At 42.4% G+C, this 18,238-nt stretch overlaps 1 protein-coding gene across 1 annotated transcript in view; it reads right to left on the reverse strand.

Moving 5' to 3' along the window:
* Positions 1 to 1,253: 1,253 nt before the first annotated feature.
* The window catches only part of LOC146186118 (CTD small phosphatase-like protein 2), a 53,019-nt gene continuing 36,034 nt past the window's right edge, over positions 1,254 to 18,238 (reverse strand). The window contains exons 7-13 of the mRNA XM_084607052.1: positions 14,753 to 14,906; positions 14,064 to 14,175; positions 11,897 to 11,983; positions 11,649 to 11,791; positions 10,121 to 10,247; positions 8,813 to 8,908; positions 1,254 to 8,657 (exon numbers count right to left, since the gene is read on the reverse strand). Coding sequence (XP_084463178.1) covers positions 8,592 to 8,657; positions 8,813 to 8,908; positions 10,121 to 10,247; positions 11,649 to 11,791; positions 11,897 to 11,983; positions 14,064 to 14,175; positions 14,753 to 14,906 — 785 coding nt within the window. The 3' untranslated portion in view covers positions 1,254 to 8,591. The remainder of the gene's footprint in view (positions 8,658 to 8,812; positions 8,909 to 10,120; positions 10,248 to 11,648; positions 11,792 to 11,896; positions 11,984 to 14,063; positions 14,176 to 14,752; positions 14,907 to 18,238) is intronic.

Genomic DNA, 18,238 nt, shown 5'->3' on the forward strand with positions numbered 1-18,238 from the left:
TCCATCCTGCAACAGCTAATGATCGTGGCGATATCACTCGCATCTGACTTAAATTGCTCTTGCCTAGCAAGATGAAAAGAGCAGTTCAGCATGCAAGTCAAGTACTGTTAATCTAAATTTATTTGTAAAAAATGGCATCAGTTGCAACAAGAAAGTTTTGAAGGTGCCTTGCAAATACACAACCGACTGTTAGCTGCAGCTACCTGATAAGAATGTTGCGTTCAATGAAGCTGCATGTTCCCCATGAGCAATGGACAATAGTATGCACAATAAAAGCTTGTTAATTCGACCTTCATAGGACCACAAAAGGTGTCGAATAGTCATAAAAGTCCAATTATTGAATGCGCCTAATAACTGCCCTGCATCACAGTTTTATCTGATGAATGCCTGGAACATGGTTATCTATATATCTGAAATGAAAATTTGTAAAGTTCATTGTTTTAACGTACACTGCAAAGATGTCGAAGATAATTGCAAGTGCCTCTGTGGCCTTTCTCTCGAGGAGCAAAGGAAGCACATGGATGTGAGAGAGAAAACGTGCATAGTATTGGGATGACATAACACCATTTCAAAATAAAAGGAGAGTGATACAGAATGCAGTGTTCAAAATGTCGCAACCGGCTTATGCGTGTGCTCAATGGCGTGAATTTAAGAGCAACGAAACAAACCAAACTGCTCGGCTATATGCGAGGAATATGAGCCCGACTTTGATAATCATTGCATCTACCTTGCTGGCTTCACAGGTTGTACCTTCGACGCAATTCATCCATGTCTGAATTAAAAACCGACCGACGCCATGGTCTTGCGTGCCAGTCGGTGGGGCTCGCAGTGCTCCAAATTACAAATTAACATGGTCGAATTAACGAGATTACTGTGTTTCCTAACTGAACAAGTCGAATCAGAGAAAACGTCGAGTTGGTACAATAATCGTTGCAGCATTTAATAGCATCTTTTGCATGCATGTGGCAGAAGTGTTTAACTCTTTTAATTTACCTCTTTTTATTTTCGCATACTCATTTTTTTGTACAGTAATTTGATAAGTGTCACTCTACTACCAGAACAAACACGGACTTGCTGTAGCTACAGAAGACTGAGCAACAGCATTCCCGAGACAATGACATTTAGCCTGTTAGGAGTATGAAATTGTGATAAAAGAGAATCTGCTGATGACACAGTGGGACAACAGAGCAGATCTAGCAGTACATTGCAGTACTTCTCACTACACTCTGCACACATCGAGTAATGTACACATCCAGAATGTTGGCCCCCCTTTATTCTCCTCTCCAAGTATAAAACATGAAGTATAGCTAAAAATGACATCTAGAGAAGAATGGTCACTTTCAAACTAGGCTAAAGAGATTTGATTACATGATCTGGCTGTGGCACCCTTGCAGAAGCCGAGGAAGGGAGACATTCAGAGGAAGAGCAATACAAGTGAAGCGGACACCAATGTCCACGGCACTAAGTGCAGAAAGTTTACATGCCAGACGCCTCGAGAAAATACAAGACTGGGCACTCAAAAAGTGGCATGCCCCTCTTGTGAATACTTTTTTTTTTTTTTTCCGATGACACCGACAGGTGGGAGGAGGCATAAAATTAAAACGTGATGGAAAACCTGAAATAAAATGCCAATTGAGAAATACACATGCTCTAGACACCTCTTCGTCTTCAAAATAAGCCTGCAATCACAGCTCTGGCTCTCTTCACGAACAAGCAACTGCACGAGTTCAGTGTGCCAAGCATTTCTGCTGTCTTGATGTGCCTTTGGACTCTTAGTTCTGGCCTTGCCACAGTGTCAACGGCCACTCTTTGTCTGATAAGCGATTGATGTTTAACACATATTAACTGCACTCATAAAGAAACTCTGCTCTGTTCAATTGCACGACCTCCTTTCACTGCGCCACCCATTCTTACTAAACAAAGGAAAAAAAGAATGTAAACAACAGGTTCACGGCCCAACACACTCAACCCATGACCTGTAAGCATCCCCCGCTAGCTAGGGCTGAAAGCTCCAGCAAAGCACACAAACATGGTGATAGTGAGATCCTCTGATAAGCATACACATTTTACATGTTATAATAGCACTGATAATCTTCTCTCACCTCCATTTACATTACTTTTACTTTCTGGCTTCGTGAAAACCTCTTTAAACTCTCCGAAGAACCAACAGCGGCAGCACACAGACAACAGCTATGCTTGTAACAATGTGCTGTACATATATAGCTAACAAACAACAATCTAGAGGGACAGCCTTCATGTCGGAGCTACAAAAGCACACATAGTTCCTACAGCTCGTACACAAGTAGTAATGTACAGCGATGACGCACATATAGTGTTATAGTGGCAACGGGTCAAACTGCTGTGATCACTTTCTTCACTTCTGCACATTACAACCACAACCAGCCGCTACATCAACCAAATATCCTGAGTCATCGACCAACCCTGTTTCAGTGAATACTCAACAATCGCCGAAAGTTTGGCATGAGTTTTGATAGTTAAACAGCAGATGGATTCTGAAAACAGAAGCCTGTTTCTATGAACTTGTGGAGAATATTTCTGAGCCAGTCACGAAAATGCGCGACAGAGCTCAAATATTGTGTTCGGCAAACTCGAGGTATGGCAGCACATATGTGTTGGTAAGGTAGATGGGTGTAAATGCGTCTTTTTTTTTTTTCTGAATCACTAATTCATCCACACACAAATTCTGCCATACAAAAGGTGACAATACTAAATTCTGTGCATTGCTGTACAATGCTGCATTTGTTCGGTTTGCCTGCCACTTCTGTTAAAAAATGAACGCAGTTTTTTATCCGGAGGAAAGCCTTTCCACAGGTACTGAGTTTATCAGCTTAAACAGCAAAAGTTGCAGTCTCTGTGCAATCTTTTGAAGCATATGTATAGTTTTTGTACCCGCATAACGATATGACTCATCCCCTATCAAACAGTATGCTATCAGCTGAGCTGACGCACATTCAACGCTGCATTATGATTTATTTTGCATCAACCGTTAAAAAGAAACAAGCTTTGAATGTTGAATTAAGAAGGCACTACCACAAGACTTGGTAGACTTGGTACCGATCCCACCTTTCGTAGCATGCTTTGGCCCAAAATGGACCTCCTCATATTGATGAGCTAGCATCATCATGCGAGCTCGATGCTGCTCGCCTGTCCAATGGCAGAACAGCAGTGAAACAGGTTACACACAAATATGAGGAACATGAAGCGGTTAAGGTGATCCCTATCGCAGCGCTAAAAGTGCCTGTCAAGCAAATGTTCAGCACTTCGTCCTTGTGTTACAATTAATGGCCACCGATTTCACTGTTAGGGCAAAATTCAGCATGCAAAAGGCAATGCAATCAAGTTAAGAAATGTCTTTAGCGTTTCAGCGGCGGCAGGCATTTGTGCCTGCAGCAGCTTAAAGGGACAGAACACTGGAATTTGGGTCTCGATTTTCTTTCGCCGCAGTGGAAAGATTGATGTCTGAAATGTTCGGTTCAATAACGGTTTTGTTAGAAACGCTGTAGAAAATTTTTACCGGTAATTTTTCGATCAATGCATGCGCCCGTTTTTATGTAGTCCGATGCTGGAAACCATGAGCAGCGACCGCGAAGACTACTGGTGGGTGGCAAAAAGATGTACCGAGAACAAATATAACTTTCACTCTCCAGACAGTAATCGGGCATTTCTTGTGTAGAGTAACGTCCTTTTCAGTTTCACACTCAATGCTGTTACGGCACAATAACGCACGCCCTCGTCGACGAAAGTTTTAGTGGCCACTGTCATTGCTTCATTCACGAAATTGCAAACACTGTGGCGTCATCTAGTGGCAAAACCTGAAAGCATACCTCTTGCGGTGCGAAAGCAGGGGTGGTTTTTATTTAAGGACGCACTGGAGAGAGCGCAAAATATAATAAATTATGGCAAGCACTCATAGAAGAAAAAAGAACAATGTGCAGTTACAAAAACCAGCGATATTTTGCTGACATGTAGTCACATGGGGGGCTACACTGAAAGTACTAGGGTTTCTCCGCTAGATAACGCCTCGGTTGTTTTTATGAGATTTTCAATGGCAAATTAAAATTGTAAAGCCTCTTTTCTTTAATGTTGTATTGCTTGATCTGTACTATATGAGGCATGATCTTTTAATCTCCACCATAATCTCATGACATAGTTTGGCCAGTGTTCTGTCCCTTTAAAGGCCCGTTCACACTTGCGAAGAAGAAACTGTGTGGATCTCTAAAGTAGCCCCCGCTGCTGTTCTTGCCGAGTAACTCCAGCATGACATCAAAACTCATCCCAAACTATCGAGCCACTTTGCAACATACACCATTCAACATACCAGGCAGCACTCACACACAATAATTAAATGACATTCTTTCCCAAAACCAACCACATGCAACGCACTTGCAGAAACCTATTGCAGCAGTAAAATGAGAAAGTATGACTCATTTCTTAATTGGAACGAACACCTAATCATACCACAGATCAGGAATTGCCTTGCACATTCAGGTTCACAGTGAGATGTTGTGTCATGCTCTGCAGATCTACATATGTGGTGTAGATATTTTTCTTTTTTTCTTTGCACTTTAAAATCATTTCTCAGTGCAACTCTGATCATTAACAATGCATTGAAATTGTTCCCTCTACATATATGTCCGCTTCTTTTCGACTTCCGTGCATTTGTGTACAGCAGTGGATAAGCCTCTGTGATAAAAGGGTACCAGATGTTATTTAAGATATTTCACAAAGACATTGGCAGTTTGGTCTTGAACAAGGCAAAATTGAAGATTTGCTTAAATGCAGAAAAGAAGACTTGGCGAATGCAAAAAGCATGTGAGCATGTGATGCTTGCTTGGTTGATATGCTACTCTGTTCAATATATAGCAGACTCCGTTTAAGGCAAACTCGTAAAAGATGAACTATGCGAGACTTTCGCTTTCTATTTCGTAGGGCTCAACATAAAAAAAAATGCACCTAAAATGACGTGTTTTGTGTGTCCTTCAATTAAGATGGGCTTTTGCAGCCAGGTGTCAGTGGCGTGCACAATGCCTGCGGAGTAAGGAAAGGTGCTTGGAACTCGTGGAGTTGGTAACAACTATGCTAAAGGCCCAAGATAAACCAAACACACACAAATAGCACCCCCTGTGCAATAAACTGGAAAAAAAAAAAAAAGACAAACGAAACCGGCCGATGCTATCTTCATGTAGATTAATGTGAGCGTGTTTCATGTCCTCACCCAACTCACTTACTTCATGAATAGTGCTCTATTTGTAATTACCCTCTCTTAATTGTTTTTGCATAACATCTATGGTTAACCTAGCATCATGCTCACGTCTCTTTTGAGATGAGAATAGTGCTCTATTAGCAATTACCCTCTCTTAATTATTTTTGCATAACATCTATGGTTAACCTAGTATCATGCTCACGTCTCTTTTGAGATGAACTGCTGATTAGACAAATTTTCAGTCCCTTCAAGTTCGTCTTAAAGGGAGTCTGCAACATTATTGACATCACTGCAAGCGCTCCATTTCCCACAGATATGATTTAGGCTGTAACAAAAATCGTGCATACAGGATTTCAGTTGTCAGCAGTGCATACATGTAACTTTATAGTTAAGCAAGGATTGATAGCACATTACGACTTACCACTATTTTATACCAGTCCGGCTTTTTTCTTTCTCCTTCACTCAAAATGCTCAAAATGGCACACACAAATGTCAGCATGTTACAACCGTTTTTGTCACATTCCAGTTAAAATGTTACGCCACATCTAAGGCTGCATTCTGCACTGACCGGTTTCTGGAATGCTCAGAAAACAAGCGCTTGCCAGATTTGCAAAACAGGCTGTCCAAATGAAATCTGAAAAGTCCAACTGAGTGGCAGAGCTGGCAACCACCAGTAACTAGCCTCGCGGGTAAGAAAAGCAGTCTTATACAACTTGACAGTGTTCCACCAAAACTTTTGAAAGCAAATTTGTTGTACACTGCTCATAACCGAACATGGCAACCAATGCTGATAAAGTTCTTCAGCAGAAATATGACGCTCACGAATGCCCTTTCTCTGTATGCTGCATGATGTAATTCCTGCGGTCAAAACCACCTTTTAGAGAATATGGTAACATTAGGCTTTGATGCAGCCAGCAAGAGCAAAATGAGATCTGAGTTGCCTAAAAACAGGTCCCACACAATGCAATGTCTTATTGAAACCATGTAGTTTAATAAAAGAAATAGAGAACTCCCTGCTGCTAGTGCTAGAACAAATAAAAAGAGAGCAGTCTCCAAATAGTCGTACCATTTTTTGTACATGTGTTTTCGCTGCAGGTACAGGGTGTTGGGTTTCAAACGCTTTTATTGCGATAGATAGTTTGTCTTGCAACTAAAAGCGCTTCTTTTTGGCACATAGCATATTCCCGTCACTATTAACCTTGTGCTTGGCAGCTAATTCCTGTTCTAAGTCGTAATTTTGGCTGCCATCAGTACGGTGACAAAAACATGATGTGCATTTTGGTCGCACGCGCAATAAACCTCTCCTAACAACTCAACAATGACGGCAAAGAAAAGTGCATGCAAAACTTCAACTACTTTTCCTGTCCTTACAGAGGCTCAACGATTGCACCACCGAGATAAGCACTTACAACACAGTAAGCCAACAATAACTACCTGGCTTTTAACCTCCCATAGCCACTGTAACACATACCAGGCACATATTCCACGGCACATAAAAAGAATAACAATAGCTTCTTAAATATAGTAATCACCGGTTATGTACGCTACCTTTCCCAGCCTTGTAACACTGCTAAAAATCTGCAGGAAGGCCATCATATATACAACTCAGCGAAATTTTAGAAACAAAACAAAAATTGCACTAAACTAAAGCTGCCCCAGCACAGCTAAATAAGCACCCCATGCATGAAAACAAAGTGTAACAAAAAGAAAAGGATTGCTATAGCCAACTTATATATACACTAAACACCAACTGAAAGAACTTTGATTCGGGCGCATTCAATATGCTAAAATATATATCTGCTTGTTATGGAGGAAAGCAGCTTGTAATTTTGTCTTTGAAACAATCGACTATCAGTAGCAGGTTTGCGAAATGAAGCTACAGTTGTAAGACAATTAGCTGCTGTAATCAGGTGCTGGGATGCTGCTCTCTTTTTACCCGACACAAACAATGAATGCTCAAAGGGCTCTGTTTAAAAAAATTCTGACATCGGCTGCAGGTGAGGCTTGCAGGCAACAGAGATGAAGACACTGGCAACAGAGATGAAGAATACAAGAGCAACAACAAAAGAGTAGACGCACACAGTACTAAGCTCAACAATCGTCAATGCGAAATGATGCAATAAAATTAATGGCACTTTAGGCACAGCCTCACATATGAATAATGGGCCAAGTTCTCTCGGAGTGCCGGCTAGATTGACACAACCCCCGGAGCACGTAATTTTTTAGCAACGGTGAACTCGTATTCACACCTCAATACAAGGCGATTCTTTTTTGTGAAATTTAAAACTTCCCTCGATCAATATGTGTGAAGTAAAAAACGTGGGCTGCCTTCGAAAGCAAACGGTGAAGAATACATGAGAGAGCATCACCCTCTTTACAGCAACTGCCTTTCAAGTGCACGTGCAAACCACCGTCACACGTTTCTAACAAGCAAAGGTGCCTCACAACAGCAATTCTTAAAGGCCCCTTTCGCACAGAAACTGGGTAATACGCACGCACTGTCTTTGCAAGCCGCACCGAGGTCTAACACACAGAAGCAAATTGTAGAACTTTTTACTCCTGCTGAAGTCTATTCGAGCAGCCATTAAATTCTCCATCACACACATACACATGCAAAAAAAAAAAAAAGCATCACCTTAGTACACATCCATTCTGTATGTCTGCACCCTTTCTTGCGCCAAATTTGCCTTTCCTTAAGCGAGTACTATTGCACTAAAGCCAACAAAAATATGTGCAGCTAGAAATAACAAGCATGCATCAGATGAAAGCCTCCCTTTACAGGAGGTTAACACAAAGCATCAATTAAAACAATAAACATCTAGAATTGCAGACAAACCATAGACAGCTTTTTCTGCCGTAATGAAGAACAATAATGTTACGAAAAAGCACAAACTTTAACAATGGAGGAGAGAGGGAACAGTCAGTCAGCTGACCAAGGCGACTTGTCACAGTCTCTGCAAGATGATGACAGAAAGACAAGTCCCTCTGTCAAGACACCGGTCAGCCGTCCGATGCTCCCCTCCTGCTTCTCTCTTGTTCAAGCTTGCACTTCAAACAGCCCTCTTCCACCTTCTCTTCTACTGTAAATATCGTGCAGACAAATGTGAGCACGTTCCCAAGCACTCGGCGCCCTCCTCAGACGAGATTACGGAGCACGCATCCAACAGCAGGATCCTCGTAAATCTATGTGTGTATCATAGTGAGGCCCCATGATGTAACCAATTGTTAGCATGCCAAAAAGTGGCCCAAACTACATATTTACAGAACTGCTTGGTGATGCTTTCCTGCGCAGCTTTGCCACTTTCTTCTTTCCTCTCTCTCTTCTCTCCTCCTGGCATGGGAGGCAGGATGTTGTGCTGTGTCTCACTTAATCTGGAGGAAGGAAACTTGCGAGGTGGTACTTGTTGCAGATGTGGGGCCGCACATCATCCCTCTGATGAGAAAGTGTACGCAAAAAAGAAGCCAAGCTAACATTATCGCACTTCTATAAGTAGTCAAAGACCAACCACACAGGCCCCCCCTTCCCCTTTCTCTCCTGCTCCTTTTTTTACAATCTGCAGCACATGACACCAATCGGGGTTCACTCACCATCGACACCAAACTCTCAAGAAAGGGCAGAAGCTTCAGGAGTTCCCTGTCATTTCTGTCCATGAACCATGATTCAATGGGGATGCCATTTTCCAACTGTAAAACACAGTGAAGAACAGTTTTAAATTAAAAAAAAAAAAAAAAAAAAAAAACTAAAGTAAAACCTTGACTTCAAACTGCTAAAGTCGCTTCTCTCCCCAGCAGTACCTTCCATGGCCAAATGCAAATACTACACAAAGCTAATCAAGCCCACTTCATGCATTCAGCACCAATGATTATATACAGGGAGCCAGGATTTTACAGCTAAGCCTGGTTGTACAGAACACTTATTTCGAATTGCATATTTTACAGTTTCACCAGCCACGTGATGAATGTGATCGTGCGGTGTGCTTGAAGGTGGTCGTTATGTCTCTTGTACTCATTGTCCATGCCATATCACTACCACACAGCGAAACCAACTTTAAATACCTTACCAGTGGTCCTCGCATGGCATCCACAGCGGTCGGAGATATTCGAAACAAACAAACAAAAAAAAAAAAAAAAAAACTGCACCTCAACTTTAACGAACAACTCTCTATTTGTAGAGTACTAGCAATCGGGTAACGCAGAGAGCTGTGGAAGCGTGAAGAGGTCAAGGGCCAGGGATGAAACGCTAGCCGTTGCTATTCTAGTAGAAATCGGGAAGAAATAGGCTTGGGCGGGACATGTAGTGCGAAGGGATGATAACCGATGGTCTACGCTAAGGGTAAGAAATCGGATTCCAAGAAAAGGCAAGCAGAGGAGGGGGCGGCAGAAAGTTAGGTGCGCTGATGAGATTAGGATGTCTGCGGGAGTCGAGTGAACGCAGCTGGGTAGAGGCATTTGCCCTGCCGTCGGTATAGTCAGGCGGATGATGAGCTACAAGTATGCCCATCTTTTGATAAGCAGTGAAAGCATCAAAGGATCAAGCTCAGCGGCCATGACTGATATGTTAAGATAGTATATCAAACTACTTTGTGATCCTTTTTGAGTCCAAAACATCTGAGATCAACTGTACTCCCAAGCTAAAGCCTGTAATGCATCTTCCACTAATCTGTAATCAGGCTTTACTGACCTCACCAGCTCTGTCTCCGCAAATTCTTCCCAAAGTCAAGTCCCCACCGTGCTCCCTGCTGTGCCGTTATGGCTTCCTTCTCTTAACCTAACAGACCACTGGTTATGGCATTCTACCCTCCTCTTCCATCACACACCCCCAAAATTACGCATTCATCTCATTTGCCTTTCTGCAGTCGTGCACCGTGATACAAAACCAGCCGCCTCTCGGCTTACCTGGTAGCCAAATGCCTGCGGTGAGTTGTCGATGATGATAGTCTTGGCAAGGTCCCTGCCTAAGATGGTGAGGTCCTTGATGTAGTTCCCGCTGACGCACACACAGTGCTCCCTAAAGAGCCGAAACCTAAACGCAAGGGTGAAAGCATGTCAATCAATTCAAAATCAATTCAAAAGATGGTGGCTGGCTCTCAGAATGTAAGAATGCTTTAGGCACAGCCTCCCTAAATGCACAGAAACTCATCGGTTCGCCATTTTTCAATGCTTATATCTCAACGTAGCTTGCCAAGCTCAGTCCAACGTTCGTCTAGCCGCTCGCATTTCAGCTTGTTGTAGATTCTACACGCCCAAAGTAGTAAATCCAATTTTTGGTCCGAGCAAAAAATTGCAGAATCCACATCTTGCACAACTATTTCACTGCTGCTCAAATCAGATACATTTGTGTTTGCACAACGTGTACACACACACATCTCCTTAATAAATAACCTTATTGTATGCAATGTGTGTACTATCTGCTTCCTGTTTTTTCATTGTTATCACCATTTTTTACAATAATTCACACTAAACCAGAGTCCACATAAATCGGGCAAGTTAACCATTGCATGAACCTGGGCATGAATTGTTTAAAAGCATACACTGTTACCACGACCTTAGTGCCCATTCTGCAAAATACCTTGCTGCCACCTTCAGCTGTGGCAGCTCTTGTAAGGAATTATACTGCACTGAGTGCACATGTGGTCTGACAAATGGCGCTAGGTGTGGCAAAACTGAGTAAAACTGCAGCAGAAATATAATGAGGCAAATATACTGAAGTAAGTGGTTCATCCAGTGTCCTGTTCTTTGCGTGAATTTCAATCATGCTGGAGTGGGTGCTATTTTTTTATTTAGAAAAAAAACTTTGTCCAGAAAACCTATTTAAGTACTTGTTTGGCACAATCTGCAAAGAGCGATGGTGGGCAGACAATGCAAAGATGCACATTTTGTTTCAGAAACATTCACTTTTTGCCGGTGAAACTGCCACAGATTACCAATCATCTCTTCATTATTAATTTATTTTATTATTTATTGTAGTTCAAAATTTTCTAATTAAATCTGGAATTTTTTGTTTATTTTTATAGTGCTTTATTCTCAACATTTATAGCACTGTGGGCTGCTCTAAAGGGCCCATCAGATTCAGAGGTCATTCGCAAGTCTCCGCAGAGATGATCCCACCGAATTCGGTGCTAATGGAGCACCGCAGTTAGGCCACCATCCGATCCTCACCAGGTTCGACGGCCACCGATTCAAAGAGTATCGAAACTGCCCATTGTGATGGGTTTATTAAAGATTCGATGATCAGGTTTAAAGCTAGAAGGGCCTTTCACAGACAAACAAAATGTACTTCCTGGTTCATTCCGCAATAATTTCAAAAACACTGGCTGAATTTAGTCCAGTTTCAGTAATCGCTACAAAGGCCTTAAATTTCAGAACGCTGATAACATCCGACAAAAACTGGCCCATTCCCTGAGGCCAGACTGTGGGCTCTTACCTTATGAGCTTTCGTTCAGGGTCCAGGAGATTCAGAAGCTTGTCTGCGTACACCTTCTTTGAAGCCGTGAAGAGAATGACTTCAAATATCTTGGACACCCGCTCCAAAAACTCGCGGAAGAAGGGGCGTGTTCGAACGTAAACCTAATATCAGAAAAAATCAACAAAAGATTGCGCTCATATATCAGACAAAGCTTTCTTTCAGCAGGTATCTGAGCAGGCCGGCAAACTAAGAACAGCTCTCCCTACCTTGTATTCGACATCCTGGAAGGTGACTGGAAAAGTGAACGTGGCATCCTCCAGCTCGACCAGACTGCAGTGCACTAAGGTTTCATCCTGCGAGGGGGAAAAGTTGAACGGTTTTAGCACATTTCTATTCGTTTGTTTTTCTGCCATAGTTTATTGTCTGTACTCAAGTGTGTTACTGCAGCCGCAAATGAAAAATTAGATCCTAATACCCGAGCACATCATTCCTCAAATTCCTAGATGGTATGACATCCTGAGGAACACGAAAATGATAGAATGCGACAAGTTCTTGTGAAAGTTAGAATATGGTTACAAAAGAGACTCTGCTGATGCATATTCGTATCCTTGGTATAGGTAGAGCTACAACATTTGCGCGTTTCACAGTAAATATTAATGATAGCAGTAAGAAACAGTTTTAACATTTGCTACGGGAACTTTGTCATGTTTTGTTGTTACAAGACCCTCCTGGAATGAAAACGATACGCTGGAGCTTTATCAGAGACGTATTCCAGTCACTAGGAAACACTGTGTCAAATGCTGCTCCTCATATGAACACAATACCAAACACTAACTAGCACTCGACTTTGAGGAAGGTATGTATAAAACGTGCTAGGTGTGCTCTAAAATTCATTTTTTTTTTGTAAGTGTACACTATGTTGTTACACTGGTTTGCGGATTATTTGTTGCGACTTTTAGCAACTTAAAATTTTCCTCTGCAAATCATTAGGGGCCTTACTTAAAACGCTTATCCCGGCTTTTACCTCCACTTGGCCAACATGCATGCAGCCGACAGCAAACAGGTGCACGACAGGCATCGCAGATTGAGGTGGGGTAACCTAAACAGCGTGTCAAGGGGAGGTTTCTGTACAACCCAGTTTGAGAATCTCTGATTTACAGATATTGAAGCATAAGACTTGTGAATTCAGACGTGCCCATTTCCAATCCATTCCCGTTTGCGCTATGGTGCAGCCACTGGGTATTTTTTATGAACGCAAAACGTCGGGCTGTCTACACTCGTTTCGAATGGTTCTTGCTTTTGAGTAAGTGAAAAACTATTGTCCGCAGTAATTTTATCTTTACCTAGCCATCACATTAATTTGTACTGCATACAATAAGTATTCCAGCTTGATTAGTTATGTCTATTCCTAGAAGAGCGCACTGAGCTCTCAAACTAGGCACTTAACAGTTTACTTTGACTACATCATCTGACTTATGATCTGTCGCATGCATTCGCATAAGCACGTGCACTGCTACGATGGATGACACATTCATGTCAACCCACACAGACCCGCTATTGAAGTGTCAGCTGCCTCTCTGCTGAACTAACACGTGCTCAATTTTTTTCTTTATATCTCAGTGTTTTAAGAATACGTCTATACTCTAAACTACCCATGTAATTTTTGCCTTGCACTTACAACTGTATTCTTGCTATTGTAGCTAGAAATGTATAACCAGGAACATTACGCTTGTATTTTTCAACATTGTTCATTTAACCTATGTTCTATCATTTCTAAAACCACTTCTCTCTGAAATGCCCCTGGCCTTGAGGGTAACCATAAATAAATAAGTAAATAAATAAATAAACCACTTTCCGTGGCTCTACAGTGAAGGCTAGGCAGAAAAAGAAAGGTGACTAGGGTTTGTTCCCGTCCCGAGAAGGATGGGCTATCTCAGCACTTAGACGACTTTACACTGTCCCTGCAACTCTTCCTTCACACACCACATCTTTACTCCGAACAATACACGCCACAGCCTAGTAACAAAGACATATCTCTTTCTCTTTCTTGACTAGCCTTCGCTGCAAAGCCAAAGCAAGCTGTCCGTAAGTATAAATAATAGCTTTTTGTGAGAAAAAAAAAGAAGTGTTAAAAACATTTAAGTTTTGAACATTATTCTTTTATGTGCTTCCACTCGACAAAGAGTATCTATAGGACCCCTGGCGGCTCCATTGAGAAGCTTGCTACAAGTCGTCTGACAGAGCCAAACTTGTCAGAGGTAAAACTGCTTTGAAAGTTTAAAGGAGTTCCAAGTCGGTCACTTCATGCCTTGCCGATTCCTAAGCGCTTTTTGCCACATGCACGTCAGATGAATTTAAGCTTAACCACACATGGATGTGAAAGGTTACATCTCAAAAGGCACATAAGAGTGAAAAGAAAAAACCCTCTCTCACCAGATCCAGCACGAGAGAGAATTCTGGGCTGCTCCGCGTCCTTAATGGCAGGGCAGGACAGCGGGCACGCATTTCAGGAGTCAGTGGGGGCAGATGCTTGATGAAGTAATAGCTGCACATAACACGGCAACCATGAAGGCCCAATCTTCACCAGACGCACAAAATAGTCGTTTTTTTTTTTTTTTGCTACGATATCCTGACACTCAGCGTTGATTTGCACAAGAAAAGAAATGTTGAAGCTGCTTGCTGGCTGCGACAAAAGGCACGTTAGGTTCCGTTCCACTCAATGCCTGTTACTAAATCTTTCCAGAAAGTATGGCTACTGTCTGTGGAAACAGTTTGAAAACTTCATATCTGTACCCTTTTGAAGCACTATCCTTAACAATGAGGCATTTATTTACTGCCCTTCAGCATGTACACAGACGCTTTCTACTGTGCCCAAGGCCACGTTTAACCACTCCTCCCCGTGGCAAAGGCTTTCACAGGCACGAACTGTAGGTCACTTGCACCGCCCCTGCTCGTGACCACTTGAGTGCCTCTGTCCACGTTACACTATCTGATTTTGTTTTCGGCAGCACGAAGTTTACATTTCTGCATATTGATGTTGCTCTGCGACTAGGCTGAAATGCATACAGGAAGAGGCATTTTTCTCTACAAATAAGTCTGCACTTATAAGGACATAGGCTCACGGGTCAAAGGTGTCCCACTCTTCGGCCACCTTGGCGTCTTCGGCTGTGGCGCACTCGGTGTTGTACACTCCAGTCGCTGGTTCTACATAAGGGCACTCAGCATTGACGTCAGACTTCAGGTCAACCAGCTGGTCCAGGTCACAGGACTGCAGCTCTGGGAGAAAACGTGCACGCAACATTGCAAAGCTGTTTACTAGGTACCATACAGGAGTCTTTAACGTATACACTCAAACTCTATGCAGGCGCACCACATGAAGACAAACGAAAGGAGGTCACATGCACGTTTTTTGAAAAGCAGTGGGAGGAGCCGCGGCAGCAGCGTCCGGCAGAAGCGAAAGGCCAGAGCGTCCTCAAGCACTCGTGCCGCTCTGCCACATTCTCTTCGGAACGCGGCACGTCCCTACAGAAGCCAGTATTCGGGGCACAAACTACAGGAAATAGGCTACACTGGCATTCATCTAAAAACAACAATAGACGCAGAAGTGTTCAGCTTGAGTCGAGTGACAAAATTCTTTAAATGCAATTTTTTTCAGCAACAAATGTATCTTTTTATGCTGGACAAACATAAACATACCTGGAATAACCAGCAAGAACCAAGAACAAACATTAGATGCAGTTGCCTTCAGTGCACTGCGGCCTGTAACATCCTATTTCCTCTGATGTATTATGACTAATCAACTGCAGACCACATTATTTTTTTCTTGCAATGATTCCAGTAAACAGTGCCAGGTTCTTTTGCTCAAATCACTTTTATGGAAAAGACATCTCACTTGAGTTGCAGAAGCAGTATTTGACAGAAAGGTGTGCAGATAGCTGTGACGAAGTGCAAAGATCAAGAAAGCATGTTGTGGCAATTGAGAGCACCACCCCCTTGGTCTACAAAAGCACAGCATAGCTCTGATATTTTTTTCAGCTATACACAGTTTTGCAACCAGCAAGACAGCTTGGCACTAACACCTGTGATGGCACGGACAGAAGCAAGAGACATGCACACACGAAAAAATTCTGGTATTCATTTCAAAAACTGGTATTCATTCCAGCAAACAGCTCATGCTTGTATGCTTTTAACTGACCTGCTTTTCATGACTGGACTTAAAATTTTTTTCTGCAAACACGCACCCTGTAAACACTTTTGTCCATGACTGTACCTGGGTTATATCCAGCAAAGAGGCAAACTCCACAGCTCTTACAATAAGCAGCCTACACTGACATATATGCTCCAAACTGGTATTATCTTCATAGCTGCCGTTATTCTCCTGAAGAGCAGCTGAACCATGTTCACGTGAATTCTAGCGTTAATATTTGGCTGATTCTCAGCATACACCTGCACCGAGAACAATACTTCAGAAGTCACTGCAATTGCATGTGAAAAATATGCATCCAAAAAAAAATAAGAAGAAGACACATACACAGGTGGTCCGATGTAATGAACTGCATAAGTAAGAATGTGCTTTAGGTTGACGCTATCTTGTTTGATGCCTTTCCCTTCTGCCACATCACAGTTCCCATAAGTTGCACAAGTTAATTTCACTTTAAATTGGTAGACTTTCGTGGCTCAATAGTGAATTTTATGCTTTGCACTTGTTGCACTCACACTTCGGTCTACTTTGGCTGGATTTATGGCTACCTAATGGCTTTTCAATGCTTTCGCACTTTTTTCATTAACACATCGCACTTGGACAACAAAAGAAAAAAAAATTACAATGTGAACAACACAATAAAGTCTGAGCCCACGAGTCTATGTAAGAATACACAGTTGTTGATCAAAGAAATTGCTGGCTTCTTTTTTTGGTCCTCCTAGTTATTCAAGCAATGGAGCATTTGGAGTAAATACGTTCTGACCATTCTGGTTTGGCTTTTTGCTGTGAAGACCCACGACACCCATGGTTGACAGATAAGCATTTCCAATAGCCTGATGAACTACGACAGAGCATTTTGTTGGGCTAGTTTGGTGAACTGGTCCAGACATAATGGATTGTGAGTGGTACCATAGGCACCAAATGAAATGAGAACAGCGTAGCGCGCAAAAAGGTTCATCTCAAGCAGTCTTCATGTCACCATCAGAGATGTGCGCACTCTTCTGGTTTGCGATTGTTTTGCTTCTGTTTTCTTGCTGAGCAGCTGTAGTCTGCATGGGCGAAATGAGTGCTCTCAGCTCGCTGGCATACAGCACTTTGAGTTCACGTTTCATTTGACGCCGATAGTACAACAGCGCAGTCAGTGAGCTGCTCGAGCTTCTTCTACAAAAGAAATAGACTGCCGTTCGAAGCACACCTGTTCACATTAAGCGCATGTTCACCGTGTAGTGTAGTGAGGGTGATGAGTGAAAGAGAGATTCCCATAAGAAATGTCCCAAGCGCAACTTGCATATACCGTATTTTCCGGTGTATAAGACTCGTTTTTTTTACAGACTTTTTGCTGGTGTATCCTATACAACGGTGCGTCTTATGTTCATTTTTTTTCTCCGTTTTGCGCAATGTTCATAGGCGAACTTTATCATGAAAAGGTAACGGTAGCGATGGTTGAGATTACAATATTTACAGTCGTTGCAGTGTCCTCAAATTGCAAAGCTGTCTCACTGGCGAAATGCCAAAAGGTGACGACGTCCATGCTCCTCTCCCTTTCCACGCTGCCAAGACAAGCCAGATCGAGCCGACTCTCTTTTCCAGTTACGATTTACAGCATTGTTGGGTGGCTACTGCATGTGCATTTTCTTCTTCCTGCATGTGCTTTGCTGAGTACGTCGGAGCGCTCGCGCGCAGGAATGATCAGGGCAGTAATTATGAGCGCAATGAGAATGCCTGAGCGCTGTCGTAAGAAATCGGCGACCGCATACCAAGATGAAGCCTTCCAAGGTTTTGAGTAATAATAAAGTGCTCTCACTGAGAGAGTTTTTTTCGCGCATAAGTGTTGCCTTATTCACACATGCACGTAACAAATTTTATTTCAGGCACATAGCACGCGATGGTTGAGTAAGCATATACAGTCAAGTCCTATTGCCCTAACCTGAATAAATTGATGTGCATCTTGTATACAAATTTTTTTGTTGAAGGCCCCTAAATACGAGGGGTACGTCTTATACCAAGGTGTGTCTTATAAACCGGAAAATACAGTACAATAAAACATCGTTGATTCTGACTGCAAGGAGGTGGAAAAAACATCCGAATCATCCGATGTGCAATTATTGAATGACCCCGCCCTCCAAAATCTGGCACATACTGTTAGTCTGAAAGTAAAATATCACCTCTTTTCAACATAAAAACTGCGCAGCGACAGGGAATTTCCGAAGCTTTTTTTAACGTTTTTATAATCGTGTCTTATAAACTGGAAAATACAGTACAATAAAACATTGTTGATTCTGACTGCAGGGAGGTGGAAAAAACATCCGAATCATCGGAAGTGCAATTATCGAATGAACCCGCCCTCCAAAATATGGCACATACTCTTAGTCTGAAAGTAAAGTATCACCTCTTTTCAACATAAAAA

This window comes from Amblyomma maculatum, chromosome 6, assembly GCF_055883805.1.
Source record: "Amblyomma maculatum isolate TAMU_Amacu chromosome 6, ASM5588380v1, whole genome shotgun sequence".
Lineage (NCBI taxonomy): Eukaryota > Metazoa > Arthropoda > Arachnida > Ixodida > Ixodidae > Amblyomma > Amblyomma maculatum.